Consider the following 18,780-nt stretch of genomic DNA (forward strand, 5'->3'; position numbering starts at 1 on the left):
ATTAAAAAAAATTGTTAATTTGAGAAAGGCCTTATAAAGTATGAAATTAAACTTGCATACTTAGAATTAGGCTTAAAACTTTCCTTTTTAATAAAGCTTATAGTTAGAGTGGCTCAGGTTATCCTGAACTCTCTATGGTTATGCTGCTATAGGCTTAGACTGCTGGAGGACATAGGGACCCCTTTTCATCATTTTGCTTCATTCTTTCTCTATTATTCAATTCTGTTTTCTACTTCGAAGCAATCAAACTGTATGATCTGGTTGAAATGTCTCTGTAAAGTGCCTTGAGATGATATGTTTTGAATTTGTACTATAAAAATAAACAAATTCAGAAAACGAAATTTAACAATTTATACTTTTACTGTATTTTCCCCTGATCTCCCAATATCTCTAGTTAGTCCTAGTGGGCGGAGTGACTAGAAAGGCACTTTCAGATCAAAGATCTGCTTTACTCACTTCCTCCTAAGGGAAACTGCCGTTATGGTTAGAGTAATTTTCCTTCCTTTAAAAAAGCCAAAACTATTGTTTGAAAGAAATAAAGCACAGTTAAAGAACAAAGAATGATTTAACATGAGTGTGATCCTAGATAGGGTAAAGGAAAAGGAACAAAAGTCTGAAATAAAGACTGCTCTTCTCTAGGGATGCTTTGTTTCCTACCTGAGATGAGTCCAGATCCTTTTCTTGTTCCAGTGAGTCTGAAGACGGAGCTTTGGACACCTGTGTGAGAGAAGAAAGTCAGTAAAAACCCAGCTCAGTGAGACCACTCAGCCAGGAAAAGACTGCCGTTACCTTGGAGGAAGACTTGAAAGGGTTCACTTTCTGCATGACACCTTTCAGTTTCCCAGGGTTCTAAAACAGAAGTGACGTTTATTCTCACTGAGCTGAACTGACTTAAAAGTTTCCATAAGGAGTGAAAGTGCCTTTTGGTTCATCTGCAATGTATTTTGGGGTTTTTTCACATAAAACACTTGTAACAGGCCTAATATATTCCCATTTAATTACTAAACTTGAAACCAAACTACACCACCACCAGATGAGGTAACCTACAGTATTTACATGGAATTACAGTTTGCCTTTCTAAACCATTAGTCAGGATAAGGTTTTAGTGTTATTAGATTTCAATTAGCTTGTTGCAAAAAATAAAATTGGTTAACAGTCATTTGTAACAGTCATGAATTATGGGAACACATGAAATAAAAATGGAGACTTGATGACCAAGTTTAATGCTAAGAACATTTTTTACTCCTCAGATGATGTGTGAGTCTGTTAAACCCTAATACTACCTGCCTGTTGCATGTCAGATCTAATGTTATCTCATTAGTTTATCTAAGTCATGGAATCTGAACCGGGTTTAGACTGCTTTGATCCAGTTGAACTCTCTGAATAAGCAAAATTATTGTCTTCATCTAAGCCTTCAACTTGTATGTTAGATCCAGTTCCAACCAGGTTATTTAAGGAGGTATTCCCTTTGATCTCCTCCTCCATTTTAGATGTGATTAATCTATCTCTGTTACAGGGATATGTACCTAAAGCTTTTAAGGTTGCTGTAATTAAACCTCTGCTTAAGAAACCGTCTCTTGACCCAGATGACTTGGTCAATTATAGACCTATATCCAATCTTCCTTTCTTATCCAAAATTCTTGAGAAAGTAGTTGCCAAACAAGTTTGCGATCACTTCCACCATAATGAACTTTTTGAAGAGTTTCAGTCTGGCTTTAGAGCTCATCATAGCACTGAAACAGCTCTGGTGAAAGTCACTAATGATATTCTCATGGCCTCAGATAATGGACTTGTATCTGTGCTCGTCCTGTTGGATCTTAGTGCTGCATTTGATACAGTTGACCATAATATTCTTTTAGAAAGACTTGAATATTTTGTTGGAATTAAAGGAACAGCACTAGACTGGTTTAAATCTTATCTATCTGATCGAATTCAGTTTGTTCATGTTAATGATAGATCTTCAACACGCTCAAAGGTTACCTGTGGAGTACCACAGGGATCAGTGCTAGGACCAATTCTCTTTACTTTATACATGCTCCCAATTGGTAGAATTATTAGACAGCATGGGATTAATTTCCACTGTTATGCTGATGATACCCAGCTATATCTGTCTATAAATCCGGATGAAGCTAACCCATTACATAGATTACAGGCATGTCTTGAAGACATAAAAACCTGGATGACTCTTAACTTTCTGCTTCTGAATGCAGACAAAACAGAAGTTATAGTCTTTGGACCAGAGTCTCTGAAAAAGAAACTGATTAGCCAGTCACTTCATTTGGATGGGATTAAACTGATTTCAGATAATAAAGTAAAAAATCTTGGTGTTATTTTTGATCAGGACCTGTCATTTAAATCCCATATCAAAGAGGTTTCTAGAATTTCCTTCTTTCATCTGAGGAACATTGCAAAAATTAGAAATATCCTGTCCAGGGGTGATGCTGAGAAACTAGTCCATGCATTTGTTACTTCAAGGCTGGACTATTGTAATTCTTTACTATCAGGAAGTCCACAAACTGTAGTTAAAAGCCTTCAGCTGATCCAAAATGCTGCAGCCAGAGTTCTAATGAAAATTAAAAAGAGAGATCATATCTCGCCTATCCTGGCTTCTCTTCATTGGCTTCCTGTTAAATCAAGAATAGAATTTAAAATCCTCCTTCTCACATATAAAGCCTTAAATGGCCAAGCTCCATCTTATATCAGAGATCTGATTGTTCCTTATGTTCCTAACAGAGCACTTCGCTCTCAATCTGCAGGTTTACTAATCGTTCCTAGAATTTCTAAAAGTAGAATGGGAGGCAGATCTTTTAGTTATCAGGCTCCTCTCCTGTGGAACCAACTACCAGTTTTAGTCCGTGAGGCAGACACCCTGTCTACTTTTAAGGCTAGGCTTAAAACTTTCATTTTTGATAAAGCTTATAGTTAGGGTGGCTCAGGTTATCCTGAGCTATCTCTATAGTTATGCTGCTATAGGCTTAGACTTTTGGAGGACATAGGGACCCCCATTTCATCATTCTGCTTCATTCTCTCTCTGTTCTCCTATTCTGCAGAATCTGTTAGTTCAATCTCTAACCTTCTGCTCTCTCTGCTTTTCCTCAGAGTAGCTTTGCCTCGTCTGTTCCTGTTTGGCTGTGACGTCATCCTGGAAAAAAACATCAGCTGTGCTGCTTCTATCAACACCCTTGTTAATAGATGTTGGAGATCGGCCTGTTTTCCAGTGTGGTCCTGTTTCTCTGACCGTGACTGAGTGGATGTGCTCTCTTCGTCCTCTGGCATGGGAGCTGCCTTGGAGCTCGTCTGCCTGGCTGTGTGTTTCCTGGACGGGGCCGCCTTTTACAGCTGCTTTTTGTATCTCTGCTTCTGTCTCCTTGAACCCCAGTCGGCCTCGGCAGATGGCCGCTCACACTGAGCCTGGTTCTGCTGGAGGTTTCTTCCTGTTAAAAGGGAGTTTTTCCTCTCCACTGTCGCTACAAGCATGCTTAGTGTGGGGGATTGTATTTGAGTCAATGAGTCAATGCAATCAACTGGTTTTCCTTAGATAGAAAACTTTGTATCAATTTGACTGTATGATCTGGTTGAACTGTAAAGTGCCTTGAGATGACATGTGTTGTGAATTTGGCGCTATATAAATAAACTGAATTGAATTGAATTAATTAGGACAGTTCCTCTGTCAGGCTAAAAGGTCATCTTCATTATGTTTGTTGCAACGATTTGGTAATGGAATGAGAGCGGTGTCCTTGATCTAAAAAACATAGTGTGATATTTTGATGAGGCTGGAGCCATGGATGTCTTCTCATTTATAAACAGTGTTGGGTACGTTACTTTGAAAAAGTCATTAGTTATAGTTACTAGTTACTTCCCCAAAAAGTAACTGAGTTACTAACTGAGTTACTCCACAATAAAAGTAACTAGTTACTAGTAAAAGCAACTATTGCGTTATTTTTGCGTTTCTCGCCCCGGTAACCCTCACCATCCGCCCCCACCTTCTCGCTTTGTGTTTCAAAAGCCAGCTGAATAGAGTTTATGACAAAGACAAGAACCTGCAGAGAGTTTTGCGTTTATTGCAACTAAACGTAAATGACATCAGGGGGGAACGGTATCTGACGGGCCAATAAACCCCATCAGATAGCGTTCCCCCATCTTAAAATGGGGGGAATGGTATCAGGCTGCATTACTTCTACTCATGGGTGTGAAGTTTTTTAACAGGGCGTTCAGATCTGGTGAGTGTATGAAATTAATAACTGGGGATGTCTAAATCTGAAATTCTGTGTGTTTGGGTTGTTATAGATACTGCAACATCCATCTATCTATCTGTCCATCCAGCTATCCGTCCATCTATCCATCCAGATTTCTCCCTTTCTCCATATAGACTAACATTTAATCGTTCAAGCTCTCCGTAGCTTCGCTGTGGCGCGAGCACCGGGCGGTTGTTACACACCTTTAGCGAGCATGCGCGTTTCCTGTCGCTTGCGCTGTGAATCGTGCCGCCTGCGCCTTGCGGAGATGCAGGGGAAACCGCATCTGATGGGGAAACGCAGCTCAACGTTACATCAGTATTTCCATCTGGAAACACTGTTTTGCTGCTGGAGTCCTCCTCACTCTCCATCTTTCTGTGTGTGCTGTACGTTAACACCCACCAGCAGAAACACCCACCTACCCAACTGACAGACGTAATCTCTCTATACATCAGCCAATCTCATCCTCCCCTCTCTCATGACAAGGCGCGCACGAGTCCTATCATGAAAAAAGGTTCATCGTGCGACCTGAGTAATGTGCAGTAACGGGGTGTCTGCAATGGTAACTGCGTTATAGTTACAGTCAAAGTAATTAGTTAGATTACTCGTTACTAAAACAATGGAACGGCATTAGTAAAGCCGTTACTTTAAATGCTGTTACTCCCATCACTGTTTACAAAGATGTATGATGTACTAATGGGATGAAGTGGCATAATGGAATTATATAAAATGCTTCTTTAACGAGATGTAAACCTGGTTTGTAAGCGCTGCCTTCTGTAACTCTAAGCAACTTCTCTAGATAGACTAAGATTATAGTTTGAGACAAAATCTCTACTTTTACTTATTTTTATTAGAAAATAGAAAGCAGTTATCTAAGAAATTACTTATTAGTAAAAAAAAGTACCTGTTAATTTGTTATTTGTAAGACCCAACTTAATGTTAAAATAATCTAATCAGACACAGATTTATGTATAAATTAACATGAATCCAAAATAAATTCAGGGTGAAGAAATATATTTACAAATTTTTTTTTTTAAATAAACTTATAAAACCAGTCATAACAGTATGTATGTCAGGAAAGGAAAAATAATTTCTAGAATCAATATCTACTGTTTACTATATTTTCACCTGATCTATAAAAAAGCTCAAGTTATTGCAGGTGGGTGGAGGAATTACAAACTTAATAGAGTGGCGATACTGTCACAAGATTGTTACTGAAGTGGAAAATTACAGAAAGTAACACTACAGCTAAAAGTACAAGCTAAACTATAGCTTTTTTTTTTTTCTAAAAGTTAGGTAAATGTATCTTGTTACTCCCCACCTGTGATTCTAGGGCAGCCATTTTCTTTCCCTCCTAAGGGAGAACATAGTGAGAAAACAAAGCTGATCTCACCTGAGTGGAGTCCGTCGCCTGTTCTAGTGATTCAGAGGAAGGAGTTTTGCTGATATTCGACACTGATGAGGAGGTCTGAGTAGCAGAAAAAAAACAAGCTGAAAACTGAAAGACAATGGGTGACACACAATATCATATGTCTTCAGGAAAAGTTTGTGGTTCTACCTTTGAGGTGGATTTGAAAGGATTCACCTTCTGCACAACCCCCATCACTCCCGTTCTCTGCCGTTCCCGAAGGAAACGCAAGAAAACATCCATAAACGACAGCAAACATTAAACAAACAATAATGGGTCCATGGATTAGAGGAGGCTCACCTTTGTCTTTGGGTAGAGATCATCTGTGTCTTCTCTGTTTTCCTAGAAGAAAGGACATATGCAAGGTCACCATCTTGCCCAGTTTCATAATAATCTTTTAACACTTACCTCTGAGGCCGCATTTGATTCTGGATCGGGTGTTTTTATGCTGTATCTGATAGGATTTTCCAGCTCCTGGAAATAAATAAAAAGGCTTTTTTTATGAGAAATACAAACTAAATAGATATAACATTACGACCAGTGGCAGCTAAGGTGAAAATGAAAAGACAAAAAATTTAACATTATCCAGACCTTGTCAAAGTGTTCAACAACATCTGTATGAATGCAGACCATTGGAGAACCACTGTGCTGGGATTAATGGACCTTAATGCTGCATTCCACATGGTTGTTAGGATAATTATAATTGATGATGTGTTCTTACACCCCAATATTACCTGCATGTTGCATGTCGGAACTGAAGTTTCCCCAGTAGCTTATCTAATTAGGCCAGTTCCTCAGTTAGGCTATATACAGTTGTAATGTTCATTTTGTACGTGGCAAAGATTCAGGAATGGAATGAGAGCGGTATTCTTCAGCCAAGAACAAAGTGTAATATTTTGATAACCCTGGAGTCATGGGTGTATACTCATCTGCAAACGTGTCTGATGTAGTGATGTGATATTGTGGCATACTGAAGTATAAAATGCTTCTTTACCCGTTTGTCCGGGATACTTCTCGAAAAGTGAGCTCGGTTGGTTAGCAGCTGCCTTCTGTAACCCGAAGCAACTTCTCTGATCTGAGTAAGATTACAATTTCTATAAAAATCTGTTGTCATGTCTCATGGTTAATACATATAGGTTATGAAGTGTTACTCAAAGAGTTTGTCCTGAGTGATCTCATTTCAGGAAAACGAAGAGAAAGAAAGAGAGGGAAAGCTTCAAGGTGTAGACAAAAGAGCTTTCCTTTGACACTGTTGATCATTTCCTTTTATTATAGCACCTATACAACTGGTTCAGCCTTTCTGGTACAGCACTGCACCGGTTTGAATCCTCATTGAAGGACAGGGCCTTTTGGTGTCAATCAGTAACTTTATTTCAGAGACTACAAAAATCCCTTGTGGCGTTCCCCAAGGGTCCATTTTAGGGCCCCTTTTAATCAACATCTACATGCTCCCCCTAGATCGTGATGGAAATTCAAAAACACAAATTCAGTAACAACGTCAACCCTTTATCATCTAAAGCACATCTGCAGGATTAAAGAACCAATTTCTTAGCAGGACCTTTAATCTCTGGCTCCCTTTTTCTGAGAGAAGATGCTTCTAAATACTTAAGTCAGTCTAATAACCACTGAATGCCTTAGCACCCAAAGACATTACAGATTTGCCCAAACTGTTCAGATGTTCTGGCTCAAATCTACACAGAACAAAATATAAGGAAGCAGCTTTTAGTTCTTAGTTTAATTCATTAATCTGGAAAAAAAAAAAACTCCCAGAAGAATCCTTAGAAATCCTTAGTTGCTACGAATTGTTCATAAAACTGTTTTGTTTAGTGGCCTTTGACAGCTTAATATTAGCAAGGTTTTAACATTTAACATGTATTAATCAATATTTTTAATCAATATTTTTATATTATTTCATTTTAGAGATTAAAATAGGATAAATAACTTTATGTCACTAATGTACTTTTAATTTTTCTGCTCCATAGAAGGTAGATTTTTTCCTCACTAGTGAAATGTGCTATTTAAATAAACTTGCCTCATCAAGGTGTGGTTCAGTCTGCAGTGTGCACCATCAGGCATCCGGGTCAGAGGTAGATGGCCTGAGTTTTTGTGATGCAACAGACCAACCACTCTAGCTCCAGTTTTAGAAGTCAACCCAATTTCTGATAAAAAGGAGTCTAACTAAATAGCACACGGCATTTTGTTGTGAATGGGGCTGTAAAGCAGTCATGCTACCTCTGCTGACTCATGACCCAACTGCTAAAATGTCAACAATGAGCCTGTAGGCACCAGAAATACAGCATGGAGCAACAGAAGGACGCTGCCTGATTTGATGAATCGGGTTTTTGGTTTTCAAGCATCTGGATGGCACCAGAGGTGAGCCACGGGAGGCTGTCCTGCATTTCCAAAGCATTCAATCATTTCCAAAGTTGGGGTCCTGGATCAACCAGCACATGGTCCTGAGATCCGCTACAGAAAGAACATGCATATTTAAGTGCTAAAAGAACCTGAAGCATCGCTGAAAATGGACAAAACCAGCTATTATGTTTGACACTAATATTATGACATCCATCATTAATTGATATCAATAAAATGTTTGTTCACTAAACCAATGGTTTGGGTCATCGGTCGACATTCTGTAGGTCAGAAGCTGAATAGTTTGTGAACCTCTGCTGTAGATCATGTACAACCACAGACGTAACTTTCTGAAGGACTGGTGTGGACATGTCCCCACCAATAATTTCAGCTTTTTTCCCCCCATTTCCGCTCATTTCCTTTAGCCAAAGGTGAAAAAGGATGGGTGCAGCTGTGTTCAGAGCGTTTTCAGTCTGTTTTTTTCCTCTCTCGCACTGCTACCATGTCCCGCCTATCGGTGTAGCATCATCAGATCTGTTGCTTTGAGGCATCGGATTTGCAGTCACATTTCACTGTGTACAGAGTGGCTACGTGGTTGGAGGAGAGAAACACAGCAGCATTAACTGACAGCTTCTTTGATGTATGTTTAACTAAAACTTAGGAGACGGCTTGGTTAAAAAAAATTAGATATCCCATGAAGAATCCTAACCGTAAATCATACGGAGCTTTCTCAGCTAAAACGGCAACAAATTACACATTTATACAGTGTAGTATTACAATGTAAGAAACTTGAGAAGCTATAGTTTGTTCTTTAGTAGTTAAAAAAAGCTTGGCTTCGCAGAGGACCATGACTCCCAGTTACAGGATAAAATTAACACGCACAATCAGACAGCAGAGCTTCTACATATCTACAAATTTTGTTTCCAGCATCATTATATAAGTAAAGAGGTTCATAAACCTTTTTTAAACAGAGCACAGAGAGAATTAGGGAGAGCTGCAGATTTAAAGGTAGAACAGATTTACTGGGCTATGCAACATGCAATAAAATATACTTCTAGGTTTACCACAAAGTTTACAAGAAAGAAAATCTGCTATATTTAAAATGCAGCATATTCATATTTTTCTGGATGGATGGAATTAGAATTGTACTTCTAGGGATTTTGGCATCGGAGTCGGCTGTTATTTGTTATTTAATATAATGCAATAAAAGGCATCTCTCTAACTATCTATAAATATAAATATCAGCATATTATGGTTTTCTTGTGTTCTCAACAATAGGAAAGCATTCAATAAATATATGTTTGAGCTCATTTTTGGAAAATACAAACTGTAGTAAGTAAGTACGGTAAGTAAGTTAGAGCGCCCCCACCAATATTCATCACAAAGTTACACCCTTGTGTAAAACCATTCAACGGGGAGATTTTCCTTAATGGCTGTTGACATCTCAGCAGGATAAAACATCCTGGAATTATTCCAGAATGGTTCATGATATTTTAGAGGTTAGATTTCGCACCATCAGGGTCTTTGCTGCCTATACCTGTTGTGTAAGGTCAGAGGTCATAATGTAAAGCCTGATTGGGCCTCAATGTCCTGGATTCTCACCTCTTCAGTGGGTCTGGGTGGGACTTCAGGGCTCTGGGCTGACCCCTTACCTCTTCTGAACATGTTCATGGTGCTGAAACAGCCATAAATAATGAGGTCATCACATCAAATAGATATACACATCAGTACTTCATGACACACCAAGATATCTTCGATAGGATATTTCATTTCAATCTAAACACAGAGGCTGATTGGTGGTGTGGGGTGGAGGTAAGATCTATCGTTCTGTTGATAATAACACAAAGAAATAAATCTCTTTTAACAGGAGGAAATCTAAACTGAGCAGATGTGCTTTTAGGATATTTCCTAACTTCTCCTCCAATCTGCTTTCTGCAGTGATCTTACATTGCGTTACATGCGGAGGAATGCGGGGCAACAGAGAAAGCAAACTAAGCGAAAACAGCCTACCTCAGCCGAGCAGTCAGACAAAACAACAAATGCCTATAAAAGCAGGATTACAGCGAAACAACACCAGAGGAGTTGGTTTAACTTGTTCAGCTCAGTTCTTCACTTCCTTTTCCTCCCAGAGGTGAGGAGGATAAACCGGTTTAACTGAAAAAAAAGAGGCGGACTCAAACAGGAGTCACATTACCGACCGGAGCGGCTCTAATGTTCAGTTTCGGAAAATAAAGCTGAACAAAAGCTTTACTGTTTGGGTTCACCACTTCCACTCAGCTGTGGGAAGTCTGACTTTGACAAGGTAGCAGCAGATCACCTGTAGGGGGCGTGGCCTATCCTGCAAGTCAACTTGGTAAATCAGCTGCTCTATCATCACTCTCAGGGGCGGAGCCAGATGGGGGCCCAGGGGTGGTAATGGCACCCTTAGCCAATCATTTGCCACCCCTGTGGCCACCCCAACCATTTTTTCCCCCTTCTAATAAAAATGCTGGCAGCAGTACTACTCTAAAGTGGAATATTTAAAACATTGAAACTTTTATATATTAAAAATTAGTTGACAACAAATCAGAATCAGAAATACTTTAATAATCCCAGAGGGAAATTACTTTTGTTACACGCTCCAGTTACAGTTTTACATGATATATACACACATCCAACTATACAATATAATAAAAATATAAAAATAAGAATAAAGAGATAAAATATATACAGAGATAAAATATATACACATACAGCTCTTCTGTATATATCTGTACGTATATCTATGCATATGTAAAAACTAAATCCAAATAAAGTGAAAAGTCCAAGTAAAGTGATAGGTGGCGTGCAAAAATAGTGCATAAATGTCAATTACGGGGGGGGGGGGGGGGGGGGGTTGAATGATTTCCTGTGGCGCTCTGTGGTGCATCTGGGTAGGAGGAGTCTTCTGCTGAAGGAGCTCATCTGCTGGACCAGTGTGTCTTAGAGAGGATGTGAGTCATTGTCTATTATGGACTGAAACCTGGACAGCATCCTCCTCTCTGCCACGGTGGTCAGAGTGTCCAGCTGCTCCCCCACAACATCACCGGCCCTCTTGATCAGTTTGTTCAGTCTGTTGTTTTCAGCAACCCTCAGCCCACTGCCCCAGTATGTGACAGCAAAGAAGAGCGTGCTAGCAACAACAGACTCATAAAACATCCTCAGCATCGTCCCACAGATGTTAAAGGACCTCAGCCTCCTCAGGAAGAGTAGTCGGCTTTGGCCCTTTTTGTAGACCACCTCGGTGTTACTAGTCCAGTCCAACTTATTGTTAAAGTACACTCCCAGTTACTTATACTCCTCCACAGTGTCAACAGGAACCCCCTGGATGGAAACAGGGATCACAGGTGTTTTTGTCCTCCTCAGATCCACTTTTAGCTCCTTAGTCTTTGTCACGTTGAGGTGCAGGTGGTTCAGCTCACTCCAAGTGACAAAGTTCCCCACCACAGTCCTGTATTCACTCTCCTCACCCTTTTCAATGCAGCCAACAATTGCCGAGTCATCAGAAAACTTCTGAAGGTGGCAGGACTCAGAGCAATAGCTGAAGTCCGAGGTGAAAAGGGTGAAGAGGAAGGGGGAGAGGACAGTCCCCTGAGGCGCCCCAGTGTTGCTGACCACCCTGTCAGACACACAGTTCAGTAGGCGTACATACTGTGGTCTGCCCGTCAGGTAATCAACAATCCAGGACACGATGGGGGCCTCCACCTGCATCGCAGTCATCTTCTCATCTAGTAGAGCCGGGCGGATGGTGTTGAAGGCACTGGAGAAATCAAAGAACATGATTCTCACAGTGCTCGCCGGCTTGTCCAGGTGAGTGTAGACTCTGTTTAGAAGAGGCGGGGCAGGTAGGCGAACTGTAGTGGATCAGTGAAGGGCCTGGCCATGGGCCTTAGCTGCTCCAGGACTAGCCTCTCAAAGGTCTTCATGATATGAGACGTCAGTGCTACCGGTCTGTAGTCCTGAGGGTCGCTAGGGCGCGACGTCTTTGGCACCGGAACGAGGTAGGACGTCTTCCACAGCACGGGGACTCTCTGGAGGAGCATGCTCAGACTGAAGACTAGGCTAAATATTCCACACAGCTGGTTGGAACAAGCTTTGAGCACCCAGGGGAGTACACTGCGGTTAATTCTGCACAGCAATATACTAACATTAAAGATAATAAGTACAGAATTAATGCGTTTTTCAGAACTAGATTTTGTGTTATATGGGGTAAAGTCATCTAAGAGTCTTCAATAAAATTATTTATAAATAGCTATTATGATGAAAATGTATTAAATAATCAATTTATGTATATATTAGTACTTGTAAATATCAATTTTATGCAGAATGATTATTGAGAAAAGTAGGTAAATGACAATGGAAAAGATGTTGGCCCAAAACTCAAACCTCAAAGAATTGTATCCACTATACATTTTATAAAAAAAGCACAGATGTTTAAATATTTGTTTCTATTTGTCAGCAAAAGTTGTAGAAAAGTATAGTTATTCTTTATTTAGAAAATATGGATGTTTGACCTGTTAATTTTCCTGTTGTAGATTGACCCTGAGGTTCTGGTACCTATCAACTTTCGGCCACATTTACACTGGTTATTGCCTGACCACCCTTAAAAAAAATTCTGGCTACACCTCTGATCACCCCAACTACCCAGAGCAGAGAGGGATGCATGAACATTTTTATTTTAAACATTAGATATATTTCGATTTAAATATAAAAGTCTGAGGTGTGTTATGCATCTTGGTAACCAGTTCCTTCTGTACCAGTATTTCTTCAGCTGCAAGACTTTAGGACAGGGGCCTAAAAAGTTTTCCAGGCCAAGGACCCCCAAACTGATAGCGGGATGGAGCGAGACCCTCTACTTTTGTATATATTGTATAAAATTAAAGTATTTCTGATTCTGATTCTATAAATATAAATATTTGTGTTCTGTGGTTCTGTGTTATATTTAGTTGGCTGAATGGTGAATTCATTATTTTAAATCTACTCACAGTTTTTCTTCCAATATTTTCATGTTTTATAGTTCGATCGACCTTGCCATTATCAATCCATCCATCTTCTCCCACTTATCCTTCAGGATCATGGTCTCCAGCAGTCTATGGTTTGTTTGTATTCATGACTAATGGGAACATTTCATTGACTTACATTCATTTTACGTGGCCTAACCCAGACACTTACCCTTACGTAATCCTAACATCTGGGTCAATGGACCTTTTACCTTACCCTGATTTAATACTTAAACCCTAATCTCACATTTAAATATCTTACCAGTATATTCTTTCCTTAACCCTGACTCAACTTCATGCTTAATTCCTTTCAATAATATTTTATTCAATAATGGCAGCCAAATATACATTTCCCTAATTTATAACTCCCATATTAATAAATAATAAAATCATATTTAATCATTTACCAAGATAGTCTATTCCTAGACTTAATATCTATCAGTGGGCTACTTACTAAAGCCTAATTCAATATATTCCACATATCTAATACCTTACCAGAATGACCCATTTCTAAACCTTAGTTTAGTAGGCTTTATGTCTAAACCCAATATTTAATACCTTGCCTCGAGGGCTTAGTACTAAACCTAAGGTCAGTGGACTTCTTGCCTTAACTTGACTATATCTCATAATTCATACCCCCATGAGAGTTGATTCGTAATGCTAACGTTCTGATTAATAAAGGGGAAAAAAACGTAACTATTCAAAATATTAAAACTACGGGTGCTATTTACAGCACCAGGTGGTTTCGTAATGATCTGTTAAAATCTGAAGCTTCATAATCTCCTTGGTTCTCAGGATTAGGACAATTACTCCTTACATTTCTTCTGTTAAATATGTTTAGACAAGTATTGTGCCATGAAATCTGAAAGGATAATTTTCAAGGTACAGTGAATAATTTTTAAAAAGTAACAAGGTAGACACAGTGTAACACACACACACACACATATATGTATATATATATGTATATATATAACAGACAGACACTCACAGCTAAGGAGGATTTAGAGAAGCAAATTAACCTAACAGTCATGTTTTTGGATTGTGGGAGAAAGCCAGAATACCTGGAGAGAATCCACACATGCTCAGGGAGAACATGCAAACTCCCTGCAGAAAGATTCCAGGCCGGGAATCAAACCCAGAACTATCTTGGTGCAAGGCAGCAGTGCTACCCACTGCACCACTGACACTGCAACAATAATTGATTAAGATTGATGGAGGAGCTTTTTAATTTATGGCAAAAAACTTTTAATACAAATAACTAAGCTGTAATTCTTCATTTAAGCCAGAAGGTGTCAGTGGCTATCTTCTCTCAGGATGTTCACAAGGTTGTTTATGATTGCCCAATAGTATCTTGGAGCTCCTCTCTGAGTCTCAACATTTCCCACTTTTCTTATTAGATATATATATGTATATATATATATATATATATATATATATATATATATATATATATATATATATATATATATATATATATATATATATATATATATATACCCGGTATATATTTATATATATATATATATATATATATATATATATATATATATATATATATATATATATATATATATATATATATATATATATATATATACCCGGTATATATATATATATATATATATATATATATATATATATATATATATATATATATATATATATATATATATATATATATATATGTGTATATATATACATACATATATAATTAGGTCAGGATGTCTGCATAACCCATATTTACTACCTTATCTTGGTTTTGTGAAATTGGCCTCAGGTTTAGAGCAAATGAATTTCAAATTTCCTCTAAACCTATGTTGCTTCTAGTTCAAAGCTCTGCTGCTATATTAAGCTCTAATGGTAAGGAAGCTTCTGGAATATGCTTTTAGAAAAATGGACCAGTACTGAAAGGTAGTGCTTGGCTCTTAGACTCAGGCAGCAAAGTGTCCAGAACAATTAAATAACTGTCCTACATTTGGCCACTTCATGGCAGTAAAACATTAATGTTAAAACACAATACATAGATTACAATCCCCGGAAGTATGTCATTGGTCACCGTGATAAGTGCTGTCTAACTAGAGCTGTCTATTAGGATGGAAGTAGGAAGGTGAAACAGGATGCCCCTACCGCTCGTTCATTTTACATAGGGACCTTCTGTATACAGAATTGCCAAGCACCCTGCAGATCCTTTCATACCCATAATAGTGTTCCTACTGTTGATCTAGAGAAAGCTGAAGAAGTAACCTGAAACAGATGCTAGAAGCTACAAATTCCCCTGTTCAGAGTCAGCCCCTTTTCTTTATGGGTAGAGAGTAAGAACACTGATTTGATTGGAAACAGGGGCAACATGGAGAGCCATGTGGTCTTCTAATGAGAGTTACAAAATAATTCTGATCAAAAAATATTTTATTAAACTTTTCCCTTACACAAGATAAAGCCATAATTCCATTCAAGTCAGTTTTTTATACAGTGACAATTCCCAACCTAAAGTATGTTGTTTCAAGGTACTTTTAATGAGACAATTAAATCAGATCATCCAGTCAGATTGCTTAAAAAGAAATTCAGATGACTGCACAGAGTCATTTACTCACAGGATTCTTTTCTCCTGAATAAGCAACAGTACATATTTGCTTAATTTTTTTCCTTTACTCTACTGCAGTTCCTTACAACATGCATGCAAAGGTGACAGACCATAGGACAAAAAAATCACTTCATATATATATGATTCAGTGTACGTTTTTCAGAAAAAAAAAACAGTTTACGAGCTTTAACCAAAAATTGAATTTCATTTAAATAATACTCTTTTAAATCTTACAATAAATGTTATGTTTTTAAAGAGACATTACAAACATGAAAAAGTTAGGCAAACCATTTTAATAAATTATTTTTACTATCACTTTTGGTAATTTTATTATTTTTGTTACTTATTTCAGTACCCTCAGAGGAGATCAAGATGAGCATTCCTCACAAACCAATAACTAAAAAAGAAAGAAAAATTAACTGTTTTTTCTTTGTTTTTCTTGCTATATATTTCACTGTTATTTTGTATCAGGCTCTATCTAAGTAAGAAGTTATTATTGAAACAAATCTTCTGAAAAAGAACGGTGTATCTAAAACATAAATATGAGAAAGGCCAATACAATTTAAACGCTTCAGCTCGTAGAATATGTCAAAGGAAGGCTGGCTTATGAGTTGGTAGATCTTTAAAGGGTCTCTGGAAGAGACAGTTGCTTTTATCAAGGGGGCTAAGGAAGGCAGACAATCCTTCACAGAAGAAAGGAAGAAAACTAAGCTCTCTTCTACTTTAACATACTCCCCTCTTGCCATCGCCCTGTCTACCTTCTCTAGTGCATGATTTATATTTTCTTTAACTGAAGCTAGGACTCTGATTCTGGTCATTTTCTGTTCATCAGACCTGGAAGGTTTGTGTGTGAAGTTCATGGTTTGTTGGCTGACATAACTATAAGTGACTTGAAGTTGTTCACAGTAGAGGTCAACTGACTTAAGTGCATTTTGTAAATCTTTCAAAGCCTGAATGAAGACACCCTGTTTCTGATTCTGGTTCTGCTGGATTAAAGAAGCAAAAGCACGATTATAATATGCAACAGCTGCCCAACTGGGGTCCTGGTTTATCGCTCTGCTGTACATATCAATACTCTGTGAAAGCTTTCCTACTTTTTGTAGTTCTTTGCCACAGAGAGTATAGTAGTGCAGGTTTGATAAGGGTGACTGTTTTTGCCTTAGTTTTTCTAATGCTTTTTTCAGGTCTAGTTTTAAAAGGTATGTCAATGTTTCAACAGAGTGTTTTTCAGTGACTTTAGTGAGAAGCCAAATTCCCCAAAACTCATCCAGTGCAGATACATCTATTGGTGAAGGGCTGTTGTTAGCTATTTTGTACAGCAGGTTTAGCTTTTCTAAGTACACACCAAAGAGCTTCTCTTCCTTCTTTATCTTTGGGATGTGAATTTTCATGTAGGCACACAATTCTTGAGCAGCCAACTCGTCTCTAATTACTTTAGCCATTGTTATATCTAAAGGACATTTGTCAGACCAATGAGGTAAAAAGTGGCTCATGCAGACAACAAGCTGACCAGACCCTGCAGATCCTTGTCTCCCTGCGCGTCCAAAGGCCTGAGCCTCGACACGAGCATTCTTTGGTAGAAAAGTTTGAACAACAAACAAACCTCCAGCTGCGTTTACTGACTCTGAAATCTTAAAATCTGTCCCACGACCAGCCAGGTTTGTAGCTATGATGACATCTCCTTCTTGCAGTTTTTCGGAAATTGCATTATTGTCCATGTTATTGTTAATGTAAAGCATTTTGTTTTGCACATTTCTTCCAAAAGCTTTATAGACCATTTTTGCTTGTTTGATAGTCTCACAGATGACCAGCACAGCTCTTCCACCTCTATATGTAGTAGGTTGGATTTGGTCAGTGACAACATCACAAATAATCTGCATCCATTCCTTTTCATCCTTCAAGAAAAGTCCTTGAACCTCAAACAGCTTTCTGCGCCTGAATGTAGGAATTTGGCAGGTTGTGACACCTTCATAGATTCCTCTCAATGTCTCAATCTCTGCTTGTTGCCCAAGAGTCCCAGACAGTCCGTAAATCTGACTTTTGTACTTTTGAAGCAAACCAACGTTGGACATGTACTTGGTGACGATGGTCATATCACTGAGCTTGTACCCATGTTTCATTTCGAGAAACTGTTGTAGACCATCCCCCATTGTCATGAAGTTTTGCACTATGCCTGTAGAGCTGTAGTCTACTGGTACAATTCCATGGGTTTCAAGAACATATTCATGGTCTATTTCCATGGTTTTGGCCTGAAATGCATTTTCAATCCAGACTTTTAGTTTAGATTCAACCAGCTCTGAGAGGAAACCTGGGATGTAGCAGCTGTCTTCACTCTTGATCAGCTCACATGGCGTGAAATGTAGATTACGCCTTACTTCTTCTTCTGCAGCTTTCAGTACACTGTTTGTATCAGGATACATGTACTGACAGATGCCACCATTCAAAAGCAGAGATACTTTTCTCTGACCACTTTCTGTTGGGGGTCTTTTGTTCAGCTCTTCTATTGATTCATCTGTGTTTTTGATGTATAGAGTAAACTGGCATGAGGGGAATATTGTCTCCACTGTTCTAAAGAACCTAACCAACTTGTCTGATGCAACATTGACAGTCTTCTCATTTAAAAGGCTTGGTTTCCTCTGTATTTCCCTGACTGTGCCTTTGACCAGTAGACCTGCGTCCTCAGCCATTTGAAGAACAGTCCACTCATCAAATCCCTCCTGATTGATCTGTTCTAATACAACTTGATGAAAGGGGTATTTTGATCCAACAGTTTCACCTGATGCTAACTTACTGTACTGGTCAGCAGTGGCCCATATTAATGCCAGCAGGGGGTTGAGATGCTGAAGCGCAGGCATTTCACTGCTTAAGTAGACAACATGATGGCCTTTATCCAGCATCGAAGAATCAACTTCATCTACAATTGCACACTGGAATGTTCTCTGGCCAAATATGTCCATCCTTTGAACATGGTGCTTCAACCAGTCTCCAGAAAATTGCTCAACGGTTCCATAAACAACCTGGCTCTCATAGCACCTTTTTAAGTCATTTTCATCTTTGTTGGTGTTACAGTCCACACTGATCTTCAAAACATTATAAAATTTCCTCCAATCTCTTAAGTCTCTCTCTGCTAGCTCTAATGAACTTGACATGATGTCGACTTTTTCTCCCCTCATAGCCCTAAAGGCT

At 38.6% G+C, this 18,780-nt stretch overlaps 1 protein-coding gene across 1 annotated transcript in view; it reads right to left on the reverse strand.

The window, feature by feature from the left end:
* LOC119793222 overlaps positions 1-10,304 on the reverse strand; it is a 30,968-nt gene extending 20,664 nt beyond the window's left edge. Inside the window, exons 1-8 of the mRNA XM_038300285.1 lie at positions 10,006-10,304; positions 9,598-9,670; positions 6,052-6,117; positions 5,944-5,985; positions 5,794-5,850; positions 5,629-5,703; positions 790-849; positions 658-717 (exon numbers count right to left, since the gene is read on the reverse strand). Of these exons, the coding sequence (XP_038156213.1) occupies positions 658-717; positions 790-849; positions 5,629-5,703; positions 5,794-5,850; positions 5,944-5,985; positions 6,052-6,117; positions 9,598-9,666 (429 nt within the window). The 5' untranslated portion in view covers positions 9,667-9,670; positions 10,006-10,304. The remainder of the gene's footprint in view (positions 1-657; positions 718-789; positions 850-5,628; positions 5,704-5,793; positions 5,851-5,943; positions 5,986-6,051; positions 6,118-9,597; positions 9,671-10,005) is intronic.
* Between the last annotated feature and the right edge of the window lie 8,476 nt (positions 10,305-18,780).

This window comes from Cyprinodon tularosa, unplaced genomic scaffold, assembly GCF_016077235.1.
Source record: "Cyprinodon tularosa strain WSP-4 unplaced genomic scaffold, ASM1607723v1 ctg445, whole genome shotgun sequence".
NCBI classification, from domain to species: Eukaryota; Metazoa; Chordata; class Actinopteri; order Cyprinodontiformes; family Cyprinodontidae; genus Cyprinodon; species Cyprinodon tularosa.